The 14,722-nt window shown below is 59.2% G+C and overlaps 2 protein-coding genes across 3 annotated transcripts; one reads left to right on the top strand and one right to left on the bottom strand.

Annotated features, from left to right (window-relative positions):
• Nucleotides 1-3: 3 nt before the first annotated feature.
• On the bottom strand, nt 4-1,017 carry OST4 (oligosaccharyltransferase complex subunit 4, non-catalytic). Of its 2 annotated transcripts, none has more exons than XM_060026957.1 (2): nt 881-1,017; nt 4-235 (listed from the first exon to the last, which is right to left on the bottom strand). In XM_060026957.1, the coding sequence occupies exon 1, from the start codon at nt 1,015-1,017 to the stop codon at nt 904-906; it is 114 nt and encodes a 37-aa protein (XP_059882940.1). In that variant the 3' UTR covers nt 4-235; nt 881-903. The 2 variants fall into 2 exon arrangements, 1 of the variants encoding a protein (XP_059882940.1); XR_009521480.1 differs by having other exon boundaries at nt 100-235; nt 845-1,017.
• A 5,618-nt stretch (nt 1,018-6,635) lies between these two features.
• Nucleotides 6,636-14,384, top strand: EMILIN1 (elastin microfibril interfacer 1). The gene is made up of 8 exons (XM_060026952.1): nt 6,636-7,236; nt 8,178-8,303; nt 8,765-8,985; nt 10,107-12,026; nt 12,396-12,512; nt 12,900-12,917; nt 13,077-13,214; nt 13,660-14,384. The coding sequence occupies exons 1-8, from the start codon at nt 7,067-7,069 to the stop codon at nt 13,995-13,997; spliced, it is 3,048 nt and encodes a 1,015-aa protein (XP_059882935.1). The 5' UTR covers nt 6,636-7,066; the 3' UTR covers nt 13,998-14,384.
• Nucleotides 14,385-14,722: the final 338 nt, after the last annotated feature.

The raw sequence follows: 14,722 nt of genomic DNA, 5'->3' as shown, positions 1-14,722 counted from the left end.
AAAATCTATATTTTTATACTGGGGGGAGGGAGTAGAAAATAAAGTAGCCCTATGCTGGGCCCTATTCAGTGGCAGCTTCTTGTTCCATAAGGTTAAGGAAGACTTTGAGGAAATTAAAGTTGTTTGGAAAAATCCAGGTGTAGTTGCTTTGTATGTTGTGATGGGTAGAAGGGATGAAGTGAAGTGTGAAGGCCCCTCACACCCTCCATCTTGCCTCAGACTATGTCCTGGAACCCTAGAAAAGAGGGGGAAAGACCTGAGGTAAGGAAAATGCTGCAGCTTTCCTCTGGGGCAATCCTTCAGGAATCAACTCCCATCCAGCCTGTCCCCCCTTACAATTCTCGCCCACACTTATGGGTTGGTTTACCAGACGTTCACACAGCACCTCCCCCCATCCCATTCTTCTCTATGGCTTGGGTCTACACTAGCCAACCCCTAAATCAGTGCCCTGTGCCCCTGAAATAGAATTCTCTATCTTTCCAACCCCTCACAAAAAAAATTATGCCTAAATAAAACCCTAAACAACCTTGGAAAAGTGAGTACTATTTAAGTGAAGAGCCTAAATCCTCTTACTTGGACGGCATCCTCAGTACCTTTATTCCTTCGGGTGTCAGTACTTTCTTGTACCCGTACTATCAACTTGGGCATCTGGGGACCACAGGAAGATGGGGACTGAGGGGGTTTAGGGAACCCACCCCGTTCTAGCAGGGAGCAGTTTAAGGGGGAAGGGGGCAGGGCACTCGCTGCTCTGTGCGGATAAAGGGGCCGAGTATCATGCTTGGCCCAACACTTTCTGATTTGAAGTTTCGAACCCTTCACGCCCTGGTGCGGCCCCGCCACTCACTCTTTGGGGCTGGGCGCTACAGCCCCGTACCGTTACCTGGGGCGGAGAAAGCGCCACTTTCATTCCTGCTTCTTGGGATTGTTGACGGCCACGTAGTGATAGAGAACGACAAGCAGGAAGAGCGACACGCCCAGCATGTTGGCAAAGATGGCGAGCTGCACGTCCGTGATCATGCTGCGGAGAAGAGGGGGGACTGAGCCTCGGACCGGCGCACTCCTCGCCCAGACCAGGACCCTTCCTCGCCGCACTGGCCCAGCCACCGCCGATGGGCCGTGGACCGCGCCTGCGTGCCTCTCACCTGATCAGCAGAGCTCGGCTCCGACACGATCTGTGGACTAGCTCGAGCTAGGAGACCTGGACCGGAAGTTTGCTGCGCCAGCTCAGTCCCAAAACAGCCACTTCCGGCCGTCAGGCTCGGCCGGTAAGGGCTCCCTAGCCCCCGCGTCTCGCCTGCTCCCGCGGCGCACTCGCAAGGGGCGGGGTCTTGGGCGGGGCTGAGGAGGGGCCGGCCGCCGTAGGGGGCGGGCGGGCTGCAGACGCTCGCTTCGTACGCGGCACGGCGCAGCTGTGAGCTGTTGGCGTGGTCCGGGACAGGGTTAGGGGCGCTGGGGCCGCTTCCTTGGAGCCGAGGAGTGGACTAGAGCGAGGGTGTGGCGGCGGGACCGAGCGGGAGGCTCGGCCTGACCCTAGACTCCGGCCCCCCTCTCGGTCGCGGGCCCACATGCTGCTGCCCACCCTTCGCTTCCCGGCCCGGCCAGGTGCTTCCTTTGCGCCCTGCCCTCAGGGTCCTCACCCTGGTCCGGGCGGCCGGGAGAGGGGTAAGAGGCGGTGCAGAATGGGGACAGGGCTGGGACGGCCGGCTAACTCTCCTCGGCGCCAGCCTTTCTGCCCCACATCCGCCAAATAGAACGATCGTGCCTGTGATCTGACCAGTGCCTCCCTTCCGGACTCCCTCCCTCCATCCCACTCTCAGAGGTGGGCGTCGGAAATAGGGCGGACCCTCCCGGAATCAAAACCCAAACCGTGGGACTTAAGCCAAGTGGGAAATCACCCCCCACCCGGATGTGAGGGAGGGGGGAAAGGAGGAAAGGCTGGGACCAGCAAGAGGGATCGTGTGGGTTATAAGCAGAGTGGGCCACCGAGGAGAAAAAAGGAAGATGACTGGGTAGATGTCCGAGGGTCTCTGGTGAGGGGAGAGGCAGCCTGGGGCTCTACAACCCTCTGCCCAGCCAAAACCTACTCCCCCCCACCTCCTTGCTTTCCCTCAGCTTCACCATAAAAGGGAACGGCACTGAGCCAGGCTGGGGCCAGGGGCTGGGCTGTTTCTCTGGAGCTGTCAGGGGTAATGGAAGCCAGTTGCTCTGCGGTAGAGGGGGGCCAGGGCTCAGGGGACGCCTCTGCTTCTCTGAGCCAAAGAAAACTACAGGAGCTGCTATGGGGCTGGAACAGCTGGGTAAGGGGACTGACTGGCAGGCTGTGTGCACGGTGAGCTAAGGGTGCACTAGCCCGGAGTGGGCTTCCCTGGCCTGGGACCATCAGCAGTTTGTCCTCCATGCACCAGCCCAGTGACTCCTAAGCTTGGTCTCGGCCTTTAGCAGTCTGTAGTTTCCCGGCCTCCCCTCTCATCACGCAGCCCCCACCATTTCCCAGAAGTTTTCTGTTTAGAATCCCAACCCCATGTTCCCTCCACATAACGGTGAAATCCCAGCCATGTACTCCCTCATGTGTCCCCTCAGTGAGCAGTCTGTTCCCAGCTCTGCTCTGGGAGAATGAGGGTCTAGGTCTTAAAGGATTACACACATTATGCTTTGCATCTCCTGGAAATTTGAAGCAGATCCAAGAGCAACCAAACTTTTAGATCTGTTGAAACACAACTAGATCCTGGAAAGTAGACTTTCTAGACTGCAAATGACATAAGGGAAGGCCTTGGAAGTGCTTCAGCTTTCCAAGGCTGTCCAGAAACCAGCTGACCCAGTTGCAAAGTAAACTAGACTCTCAGAGCTGAAGGGGGCCTTCAAGGTCATTTTCTGAAGAAGGAAACTGAGGCCCAGAAGGTAATTGATTTGACCAAGGTTCTACAAATGGTTAGAGACTGTCACCTGATCCTTCTTCCTCTGTTCCATACTCTGTTGTGTCAGACTGTGGACTCAATAGGTTGTCCTAGGGTCAGGGGAAAGCGGAAAAGGTTTTGTTTTAGAACCATCCAGAAATGTCCTTCACCTCCCAGAACTTCCTGTGCCTAGGTCAGCGAGTCTTTATCAGCCTTGAATGGGTCATTTGGCCTAGTGCCTGGAGGAACATTTTAACCAAGTTAAAAATGGTCTCCAGGACTAAACTGGACTCAGCTAAGAGCTAACAACTCCTGAAAAAAGCTTGGGTGGAAAAGTACGTGGGAAGTGAGACAAGTGAAGCCTTATCCTGGGGGAAATCGGGGGAGAGAGAGGGTTAGGGGGCACGTGGGGCAGGGGGGAATGTGTGGAGCTTAATCTCTGTGATTAGTGTGACAATTTAAAGCAGAAGACATAGTCAGGATTAGGCTCAGGAGTGAAAAGACAACAAGACCTGGAAAAGGGGCACTGGGCCCTGCATCCAGGGAGGTTAGCTCCTGAAGTATTGTACCTGTGGGAAGGGTTGGAAGGAAAAAAAAAGTGTGCATTTGTGCATAGTGGACTTTTGCTCAAGAGTCCCCACAAGCTGGAATTCCCATCTGGGTTGGCATGACCCAAGGCCCGGTTGTTATTATTCCCCCCTTTTTCCTCCCACTCTTCAGTCTTCTGACCGAGGGTGGTAGGCATAAAATGGTCCTTACTGCTGGGGCCCCTATCTCTCTGGCCCCAGGCACAGGAGTTCATTGCGCCATCAGTGATGGTTGACTGAATGAGTTAGCTGCCTGGTACAGCCAAGATTTCCCATTGGCACTAGACCCATGGAAATCTGTCTTGGAGAGGTTATAAAATAGATCTTGTCCTAGTGCCCGAGGGACTCTTAGCCTTTTTTGGTCTCAGGAATTCTCTTCCAGTCTCTTTGGCAATTTGTGGCTGCCTATCAGTACCACCGCCACCACTGCATTCCCTCTAACCTTAGTCTCCACTGCAGCCTGCTTGCCCAACACCTCAGGCCGCCCCAGTGAACCCACTGATTTCTTTGATATCTCTGAACATTCATGTCAGGCTCTAGGTCTTGGCTCCTAATTACAGGACTAAATGAAATGCAACCTACCGCCATTATATTTCAAAGGCAACATTTTTGACTTGACACACTTAAAATACAACAGATTTTGTAACTTAAGGGGGCAGGCAAAGGAACGGGTGACAACTGAGTAGTCACAAGATGGCTGGGATGACTTTTTAAGTTGCCAGGAGCTCCTGAACGGAGAAGACCGGGAAGAGCAGAGAAAGCAAACTCACAGCAGCAGCCAGGGCCACCTGGAGGGGAAGTGAGTGAGCTTCCGGCCAGGGCCAGGGCCAGGGCCAGGGCCTAAGCAGCTGCCTTCCACTGACAGCGACTTTGAAATCAGGACCTTCTAGGACCAACTCCTTCAGGTCTCCCTAGGTGCCGATCCCCTCACCTCTAAGGAACAGGCACAGGTTTCCATTTCTGATGGTTCCAGAGTTTACTGTCACCATCCTGTCTTTTCGCCAACATTTCTTCCAGTCATCAGGATCATATTCTGGACGTCAGAGGTAGATCACTCAGATTCACATTGAAGATTTGGTGGCATCCATTCTTATAGTTTCCAACTACTGTCCTGCAAATGGTTCCCAGAATCAAGACCCACACTGCTAACCATCTCCTTTGGACGTTTATTTCCATTGAGATGTGTTATTCTCATCTTAAACTCAGGATGCCCAAACGAAGGTCATCTTTCTTTCCTTCAAACCTGCTCCTCTTCTCGATTTACTCACGCTGGCTCAAACCCTGGAAGCTTCTGTGGTGTCCCCCTTCATCTGGTCCCTCATTACCCATGCAGTCACCAAGCAGTCACAGCCTTCCCTTCCAAGTCTGCGTCACTTTGCAGTGTAGAATTTGGAAGGGACCTGAGATGACAGAAAGATAGCAGACCCCCGGTGGAGTCAGGGGGTTTGCTCAAAGTGATAACACTATTTAGAGGAGGAGCTGGAACCAGCATCCTTGTGCCCTAACACCCTGCCCATTGCTCTTGCCAAGAATATCTTCTTTCTGTGTGCGTATCGACCCCCTACTCAAAAACTTGTAACCCAAGCTGTTAACCAGTCATCTGAACCTCTCCCTGATTTTTCCACAATCAACCTCTCTGACTTCCTGACACAAGGAAGAGCTAACATTTACCACATGCCAGACACTATTCTAAATGCTTCACATGGATTAACTTAATCCACATGAAACTAGGAAGGAGGGAACTATGATTATTCTCATGTTACAGATGAGGAAACTGAGACAGACCGCTTTCACCAACCTGAAATCTCTCCCCCTCCCCCCGTCCCTGTTTTTCACTTCCCCCCACTACCACATTTATCAGATTCTCTTTCTTCCAATAGCTCTTCTCTGACTCCCCACGGCAGCCAGCTATCTTTCCCCTCCTCTTACCCAGAGCACAGCATCCATCTGGCCTTCTGTCTGTCCTGCCCTGTGTTCGTTCTGTCGGGCGCTTGTGTCCTGTTCCCCAGCAGGACCAGCTACTCCTTACTGAGTCCTACACGTGCCTTTGCTACCCAGGCACCTCCGCAGCGCCCACACACCAGGCTCTCGCCTCCTTTCTGTCTAGTACTGCTGCCTGGCTCTCCCAAGCGGCCCACCACGCAGGGAGACCTGTACAGAACACAACGCTGGGGGCCAGATGGTGAGGGGGGCCGGCTGATAGAGTCTGACAGAGTCTATGGGCAGGCTGGTGGTTGAGTCAACTTCCTTACTTGCCTCAGAGGCTACCAGACTTGGCTCCACTCTAGGGAGTGACTTCCTTCAGGCTAAATACATCGGGCCCAACTCACCTCCCTCCTTCCCTCCCCTCCCTCACTCATGGCTGACCTTCTCCAAGACAAGTCTGAGACCCATGTTCACCTGGCCTTTTGAGAATGAAAGCCTTTTTCCTCTTGCCCATGTCCTCTCCATGCTTGACAGAAGGCTACTCCCCACTTCCAGATTCTTCTGGCTTCTCTGAATTTCTTGCCTGCCTCAGTGAGTCCTTCTCCTTTTCCTCTCTGGCCCAGTGGCCCTCACTCCTCTCCTCCTTTTTCCTCGCAAGCCACTGACCTGGGTACCATTTATATTCTAATCTGAGCCCTGCTCTTGACTTGCTGTGTTACCTTGGACAAGTTACTTTCCCACTCTGGGCCTCAATGTTCACATCTATGAAAGGAGGCAGCCGGACTAGATGGTGAGTGACTGTCGTGCTGAGCCCTGCGATTCTTTCTTCCTTTCACAGCTCTCCTCTCCACCTCTCGCCTCTGCGCTCCTCTCTCAGGCCTTCTCTCCCGGGGTAGGCCTGCCCTGGCCCCAGGAGAGCTGTGGCTCCAGCTCCCGTTCCCTGTCTAAGCGACCAGCCCTGGGCCTCCTCCCCAGCTCTGGCCCCAGCTCCGCTCCATGTGGCCCGTCTGAGAGGCTGGCCCCAAGCCCGGGGGCAACTCCACATTTCTCTGTTTTTCCTTTTTTTTTCTCTCTTTCCCGGAGTTAACAAGAAGCAGATGTGGCGCACGATGGCTGGAGAGGTGGGGGGAGGAAGGGGGAGGCTGGACCGCCAGCCAGACAGGGGGGAAGGGAGGGGAGTGAGGGAGAGAGAGAGGCGGGAGGCCAGGGCCCGCCCCGAAACCACTCTTGCGCCTCTGAGCAGCCACAGGGGCAAAGCCCTGTCACCCTCAGGATCCAGTCATTGGGGAAAAGCGATAGGGAGGCCAGAGGAGGGCCAGCTGGGGCGAGGGGGTGGAGGCCCAGGAAGCAGCATCTGAGAGGGCCAGGGACCAGGCACAGGAGGCCGGGGGGCACAGAGAACAAACCCCCCTCAGAAGTGGAGAAGAGGAGAGCGGAAGGAACCGAGGGAGGGACAGATAGGAGCCTGAGGAGGAGAGAGGAGGGGGAGAGGGGTCAGGCCAGGCGGCCAAGGAGGAGGCGTGCGGCTGGGGGCTGCCGGCAGGAAGCTGGGGACAGGACCTGCTGTCCCTCGGATCCGCGGCGTCCCCCGCTCCAGGCAGAGGCGCCGGTGGTCAGGCCAGGATGTGCCTCTGAGGGCCACCACGGAGCGCCCCCGCCATGGCCCCCGGAACCCTCTGGAGCTGCTACCTCTGCTGCCTGCTGACCACAGCCGTGGGGGCGGCCAGCTACCCTCCTCGCGGTTACAGCCTCTACACTGGGAGTGGCGGGGCCCTCAGCCCTGGGGGACCCCAGGCCCAGAGTGCCCCCCGGCCTGCCAGCCGCCACAGGTAAGAGTCTGGGCCCCAGCCCGAGGCTGGAGGTAGGTGGGAGGGTGGGTGAGAAGGTGTGTATCCTGGCCCCGACCTTGGGTCCGCTCTTCTGGGCTGTCCCCGCCTGGGGCAGGGAAGGGGGAAGAGGAAACCCATCCGCCAGGTGCTCTTCACATGCCCGCCTTCCTTCAGGGCACTTCCAGGGCCCCCTGAAGAGCTAGGTCCCCCCCCAACCTCAGGGAGATCTGCTTCCACGTTAGGCGCCCAGGGAAACTACCCTGAGGGACACCAGCCAGGCCTTCCTGCCAGCCGCCAGCTGCATACCAGCCTGGGATTCTCGGCAGACCTCTCATTCCTCTCTAGGGCTCCCTCAGGCCCATCCAGTAACCCACGCTTCTGACGCCGCTCCTCTGCTCCCTGTGGCTCTCCAGCCGACACGGACCAGAGACTGGCGCGAATGGGGCCAAGAGTGTAGAACGTCGAGCCCCAAGGTGGGCAGCGCTCATCAATGGCCTATTCTCTCCTTAACCCTGAGCTGGAGCCCTGCCTGCCCCGTCCTCTCCCCTGAGTGGTGGGTGGAAGCCAGCATCCAGGGGATCACCAGGGGCCCTGGCCAGTCGGTTCACACAGGCCACGCCAAGCTGGGGGTTGAGACAGAGGGACACGAATGAATGTGTGGATTCAGAGGCTCCCCACGTGCCCCCAGCCACGAGGATCAACATCTCGTGGTTGTGGTTTTGCATCTACATCTCCTGTCCCCATCGTGAAAAGTCTTTATTGACTCCTGCTGCACAGGAAGGTGGGGGGGCGGGGAGCCGCCCCTGCCAAAGCCCTGGCTCCCACCGTTCCCAGGGGCCCTTCATGTTTTGACCCTCCCTCCGCCCCTCTGGTAGCCCCCTGGTCCTTCCTTGGGGGTATGTGTCTCTGGATCTTGGGCCCACGTGGGGTTGTATCTGCAGGAACTGGTGTGCCTACGTGGTGACCCGGACAGTGAGCTGTGTCCTTGAGGATGGAGTGGAGACCTTCATCAAGCCTGACTACCAGCCCTGTGGCTGGGGCCAGCCCCAGTGTTCCCACAGCATCATGTGAGCACCTCCCCCTGCCAAGGGATGTGCACTTGGCTGGGGCTGGGCTAGGGCGGCCAACTGGGGGCATTTGTACCAAGCAGGTAGCAAGGGGCAGGACCGGGGGCTTCAGTCACAGCCAGCTGAGGAGATGCTGAGGCAGCAATTTGGCTGGTGGAATACTGAGGGCAAACTTACCTGGACCACCCTGCCAGCCCCTGGAATGCCTTTTCCGGGCTGGGTCACAGTCAAGGAGAGTTGTTCAAAGTTCCAGCACAGGACAAGGGGAGGAAGAGTAGGGATTTGGCCCTCGGCCAACACGCTGACAACTGTCAACTGAGCAAGGCCACATGCTGGTCAGTAAGGGGGACCCAGCCTGAGGGACAGGTCTAGTCCACCAGCGGCTGCTCATCTCTGAGGACAGGGGCCGGGATCACTACAGGACAGGGAGGAGTCAAGAGGCCTCCCTCTGCCTCTCCCAGGTACCGCAGCTTCCTCCGCCCTCGCTACCGCGTGGCCTACAAAACAGTAACGGATATGGAGTGGAGGTGCTGCCAGGGGTACGGGGGCGATGACTGTGCCGAGGGCCCTGCCCCGGCGCTGGGCCCTGCACCCACCACGCCGCGCCCCCGGCCCCGGCCCGCCCGCCCCAACCTCTCGGGCTCCAGTGCGGGCAACCACCTGAGTGGACTGGGTGGGGAAGGTGAGTACCGGAGCTGCTGGGGAGAGGAGGGGAAGGCGGTGCTGGGGGAAGCGTGGGCCAGGCTGCTGCGGGGAACCCCTGCTCCAGGTCAGAAGAGGGGACAGAAGGGAGTTAATGAGATCCCTTCCCATGCATGAGAGCGAGAGCGAGAGAGAGAGAGAGAAGAGAGAGGGAGAATGTGTGTGTGTGTGTGTGTGTGTGTGTGAGAGAGTGACAGAGAAGAGAGATTGAGTGGAGACCCAAAGAAAAGGAAGGCAGAAAAAGAGAATGTGCTTGTTCACGCCCACGTGTAGCCAAGATACTTCCTAGTTGGGAACAGCTGCGGAGGAAGGGGGACTTCCTTGGAGAAGCTTGGTCCAAGGGGATAGACAGATGAGACTACAAGTCCTAGCATGCACTGCAGCCAACTACAGGTCCCAGGCCCCTCGGTGGCCTCTGGAGACTACAGGTCCCAGAATGCAGCAGTCCCGGTTGCCCGGCACTGCAGATGTGCTGTGTTTGCCTGCCAGGGAGATAGCTGTGCTGTAATTATGGAAACAGGAACTTCTGGCTGATTCTCTGACCACCCAGCCAGATCCCCCGCAGCTCGCCTCAGAGCCCTGTTTGTCCCTGTAGTGCTGTGGAGAGGTTCCTACCCCACGTCCGCATTTCACTCACCCTGAGGGAAGGACCTAGTGTCATTCCCTTTTTTCGGATGTTGGAACAGTTTCCATAAAGTTAAGAGGCATTCTGGAAGGTGGAAAGGACCTGGCCTTGGTGGTCTGATGGACGACCTGGGTTTGAAACTTGGCTCTGCCACTTATTAAACTTGTAATCCATGGCCCAGTTAATTAACCTCTCTGGTCCTCTGTTTCCCAGTCTGTGAAATGGGAAGAACTAATGGTATTTGCACAATGGAGTTGCTGGATGCGGGAAGGAGCCATGGTACACATGTGGCTTAAAGGCATTCAGTGAATGGAGTTTCCTACCATCTTTTCTTGCCCAAGTCATGCAGCTAAGGAATGGCCGCATCAGCTGGGACCTCTGCCCTCTTGTTGGAGCTGGGGAGCGCAGGACCTAGGAGGTAGGCACTGAGCTCTGAGGCCTCGCCCCTCGCCCTTATGCCTTCCCCTCTCTGCCAGGACCTGGGGAGTCACAAAAGGTGCAGCAGCTGGAGGAGCAGGTGCAGAGCCTGACGAAGGAGCTGCAGGGCCTCCGGGGTGTCCTGCAGGGACTGAGCGGGCGCCTGACGGAAGACGTCCAGAGAGCTGTGGAGATAGCCTTTAATGGGAGGCAGCAGCCCGCAGATGCAGCTGCCCGCCCCGGTGTGCACGAAACCCTCAGCGAGATACAGCAGCAGCTGCAGCTCCTGGACAACCGCGTCTCCACCCACGACCAGGAGCTGGGCCATCTCAACACCCATCACAGCGGTGGTGGCGGCAGCGGTGGCAGCAGGGCTCTGGGCCCAAGCCCGGCCCCTCCCGGCCACAGCGAGGAGCTGCTGCGGGAGCTGGAGCAGCGGCTGCAGGAGTCCTGCTCTGTGTGCCTGGCGGGGCTGGATGGCTTCCGCCGGCAGCAGCAGGAGGACAGGGAGCGGCTGCGAGCGCTGGAGAAGCTACTGGCCTCCGTGGAGGAGCGGCAGCGGCAGCTCGCTGGGCAGGCCCTGGGCCGCTGGCCCCCTCCGGAGTGCTGCCCTCCAGAGCTGGGCCGGCGACTGGCTGAACTGGAGCGGAGGCTGGATGTGGTGGCTGGCTCGGTGACAGTGCTGAGCGGGCGGCGAGGCGCCAACCTGGGAGTAGCAGCTGGGCAGGGGGGCCACCCCCCAGGCTATACCAGCTTAGCGTCCCGCCTCGCTCGCCTGGAGGACCGATTCAACTCCACCCTGGGCCCCTTGGAGGAGGGCTGGCGGGGGCTTCCCGGGGGCCTGGGCCACTGGCTGCCTGCTGCCCGGGGCCAACAAGAGAGGCTGGAGGGGCTGCTGGCCAACGTGAGCGGGGAGCTGGGGGGGCGGCTGGCTCTGCTGGAGGAGCAGGTGGCAGGGGCTGTGCAGGCATGTGGGCAGCTCTGCTCTGGGGCCCCGGGCGAGCAGGGCTCCGAGGTCAGCGAGATCCTCAGTGCCTTGGAGCGCAGGGTGCTGGACAGCGAGGGGCAACTGCAGCTGGTGGGCTCAGGCCTGCACAAGCTGGGAGCAGCTGGGGAGTCCCAGCAGGCCACGCTGGAGGGACTGCAAGGGGTCGCGGGCCAGCTCCAGGGTCGGGTCAATGCGCTGGATGAGACGGCTGCAGAGTTCGCACTGCAGCTGAATCTCACAGCGGTGCGGCTGGGCCAGCTGGAGGGGCTGCTGCAGGCCCGTGGGGATGAGGGCTGTGGCGCCTGTGGTGGTGTCCAGGAGGAGCTGGGCCGTCTTCGGGATGGTGTGGAGCGCTGCTCCTGCCCCCTGTTGCCCGCACGGGGCCCTGGGGCCGGCCCGGGTGTTGGGGGACCGAGCCGTGGGCCTCTGGATGGCTTCAGTGTGTTCGGGGGCAGCTCAGGCTCAGCCCTCCAGGCCCTGCAGGGAGAGCTCTCCGAGGTTATTCTCACCTTCAGCTCCCTCAATGACTCACTGCATGAGCTCCAGACCACAGTGGAGGGCCAGGGTGCTGATCTGGCTGACCTGGGAGCCACCAAGGACCGCATCATCTCTGAGATTAACAGGCTGCAGCAGGAGGCCACAGAGCACGCTACAGAGAGTGAGGAGCGCTTCCGAGGCCTGGAAGAGGGACAGGCACAGGCCGGCCAGTGCCCCAGCCTAGAGGGGCGACTGGGCCGCCTGGAGGGAGTCTGTGAGCGGCTGGACACGGTGGCCGGGGGACTGCAGGGCCTGCGCGAAGGCCTCTCCAGACACGTGGCTGGGCTCTGGGCTGGGCTACGGGAAACCAACAGCACCAGCCAGACACAGGCCGCCCTGCTGGAGAAGCTGCTAGGGGGGCAGGCCGGCCTGGGCAGGAGGCTCAGCGCCCTTAACAGCTCCCTGCTGCTCCTGGAGGACCGGCTTCACCAGCTCAGTCTGAAGGACCTCACTGGTGAGGGGGCAGGAGGAGGCACGGGGTGGGGGCACTCCTTTCAAGTCCTTTCTTTCTCCTCCCCTGACCCTGCGACAGCCCAGCTTTAACCTCATCCACTTTCTCCTTGCCCTGCCCAGCATGAATTGCAGATCCACCTCTGTCCCAGGGCTTGGTTTGTCCACAAGGGATGATCCAAGGTCCCAGCTCCCCGCCCTCCCCTGACGGCTCAGACAGGCCTGTGGGTGGAGGAGGGGTGCTGCTCTGCTGGCTAGGTACCCAGCATGGGCAGCGAGGGGCCCCATCACCCTGTCCCTGGATCCACCACCTTCCCTGTCCTTTGGAAACTCCTTTTTAAGGCTCTCCTTCAACTTAGTTTTGTCACTGTAGGTCCTGCAGGTGAGGCTGGGCCACCAGGGCCTCCCGGGGTAGAGGGACCCCCAGGCCCTGCCGGACCTCCGGGACCTCCAGGCAAGGATGGACAAAAGGGGCCCATCGGACCACCAGGTATGTGGGCTGAGATCCTCGCTGCAGCCAGGGCTACTCCCAGCCCCAACCCCGGCTGCCCCGGGCTTGACATTCTACTCTGAACCGGACAGAGAAGGGGGGGAAAGAGGCAAGGAACTGGGGCTGCTACATGGCTGACAGTGACTAGGAGCTAGGATTGTCACTGTGTTGGCCAGTTAGCTGTGGTGGCCTCACTGCTGTGTTGAAGACGATGCCTGAGCCTATAAGGTTGAACAGAATGGACCCTATCTGTTCCTCCTTTTCTTGATACGCCCAGTTCTGTTTTGGAGTCTGCATAGCACCTAGCACAGTGGGAAAGCAGATGTTTGCTGAGTGACTTAGCGAGAGCTGCCCTACTTCTCACAGCTCCCTTTTTTCTTCCCACAGGTCCCCAAGGTGAACAGGGTAAGTTCCTCTCATTCAGTGCTGGAGGGCGGGGAACTGAACTAGGATTTGGAGGATGGAAGGCCTCAGACAGCCCTGGGGGTAGAGACCCAGGAGGGGAAGGGGGCTGGGCAGCCCTGCACTGAGCGTCCACTCTGACACCCTCCCTACCCCACCTAGGAGCAGAGGGGGCACCAGCAGCCTCTGTGCCCCGGGTGGCCTTTTCAGCTGCCCTGAGTTTGCCCCGCTCTGAACCAGGCACAGTGCCCTTTGACAGAGTCCTGCTCAACGATGGGGGCTACTATGATCCAGAGACTGGTAAGCCTGGGAGTGGGCAGCTGGGCACTGGGGGGAATGGGGGAGGCTGTGCAGTGATATGTCCCCATTCTTGCCGTTTCAGACAAGCTGAGTCTTTTCATTCTCTGGTTTGGGGAGACCCCTATTCTCTCCTTCATTTATTCATTCTCACCACAGCTTGGACTGGGGGGTGAGGTGGGGAGGGGAAAAGCCGGGGAGGGGAAAAGCCTATCATTCCACAGCTCTTTATGGGGGCCTCTTCTTGCCCAGGCACTGTTTTAAGTGCTGGGGATGGGGAAATGAACAAAACACTGGTTTCCCTGCTGTCCGTGGAGTTCTAGTAGAAGAGAGGTGAAAAGACCCAGAGGGTCCCTCCGCACGTAGTCCAGGAGTTCTGCAAGGGCTCCCGGACACCTTCACGGCCCCTGCCACCTGTCTCCCTCCTGATTGCCACTGTTGTCCCCAGGCGTGTTCACGGCGCCTATAGCCGGACGCTACTTGCTGAGCGCGGTGCTCACTGGGCACCGGCACGAGAAAGTGGAGGCCGTGCTGTCCCGCTCCAACCTGGGCGTGGCCCGCATAGACTCCGGTGGCTACGAGCCTGAGGGCCTGGAGAATAAGCCGGTGGCCGAGAGCCAGCCCAGCCCGGGCGCCCTAGGCGTCTTCAGCCTCATTCTGCCGCTGCAGGCCGGGGACACGGTCTGCATCGACCTGGTCATGGGGCAGCTGGCGCACTCGGAGGAACCGCTCACCATCTTCAGCGGAGCCCTGCTCTACGGGGACCTGGAGCTAGAACAGGCATAGACAGGGAGCCGGGCCCCACCGGCCCGAAGTGTCTACGCCGGCCAAACAGCCAGCGGGGGTGGGGTGGGGGTGGGCTCCGGGGCGTCTCGCCTGGGACGGGGCCCCGACCCGGGGCAAGCTGCAGTCTCTGTACCCGCCGCAGCAGCGCAGGCGCCCAGAGCAGCGTCCTTCCCACGGTCGGAGTGCGCCGGGTCGGGGACTCTGGGGTCTCCTCGTCCAGACTTTTGGCCTGATCGCCGTCCCTGCAAGACTCGGACTGCGGAGGAGCTAATCCTCGCACACTTTGCTCCCCCAACTGGCCTCTAGGCCGAATCCCTGGGCTCCGGGACTCTCTCGAGGGGGCTCCGGCCCCCACCGCCATACTAAACTATTCAGGAATAAAGACACTTGGGTTTTCTAAAAAAAAAAAAAAAAAAACTAAACAAGCTGTCTGCTCTACTATGTGTTCAGGGGTAGATAGGCGTATACAGGGGACGGGGTGAGGGAGCCCCGGGTTCCGGACCCTGCTCGCGTCCTCCGCTTTGGCAGGGGTAGCTCTGCCTGCACTTGCACTGGACGCGCAGGCGAGAAGTGCGCCCGGGGCTTGGAGCGCTAGCCGGGCCCCACTACGGGTCGCGCCTTTTCCGCCGGCGTCCGCCAGAGGGCGCTGGGAGACGAGACCGCGGCGCCGCGGGGCGGTGTCTTCCGTCACGTGACCTCCGCCGCTCATCTTGCGTGCCCCAGCT

Source organism: Delphinus delphis, chromosome 12 (genome assembly GCF_949987515.2).
Source record: "Delphinus delphis chromosome 12, mDelDel1.2, whole genome shotgun sequence".
NCBI lineage: Eukaryota > Metazoa > Chordata > Mammalia > Artiodactyla > Delphinidae > Delphinus > Delphinus delphis.
This window is presented reverse-complemented; position numbering and strand designations above follow the sequence as displayed.

Coding starts and splice junctions, on each gene's coding strand:
- OST4 (XM_060026957.1), bottom strand. CDS start 1,017: ATGATCACGGACGTGCAGCTCGCCATCTTTGCCAACATGCTGGGCGTG.
- EMILIN1 (XM_060026952.1), top strand. CDS start 7,067: ATGGCCCCCGGAACCCTCTGGAGCTGCTACCTCTGCTGCCTGCTGACC. Junction 12,027..12,395: donor CAGTCTGAAGGACCTCACTG/GTGAGGGGGCAG, acceptor TTGTCACTGTAG/GTCCTGCAGGTGAGGCTGGG. Junction 13,215..13,659: donor CTACTATGATCCAGAGACTG/GTAAGCCTGGGA, acceptor TGTTGTCCCCAG/GCGTGTTCACGGCGCCTATA.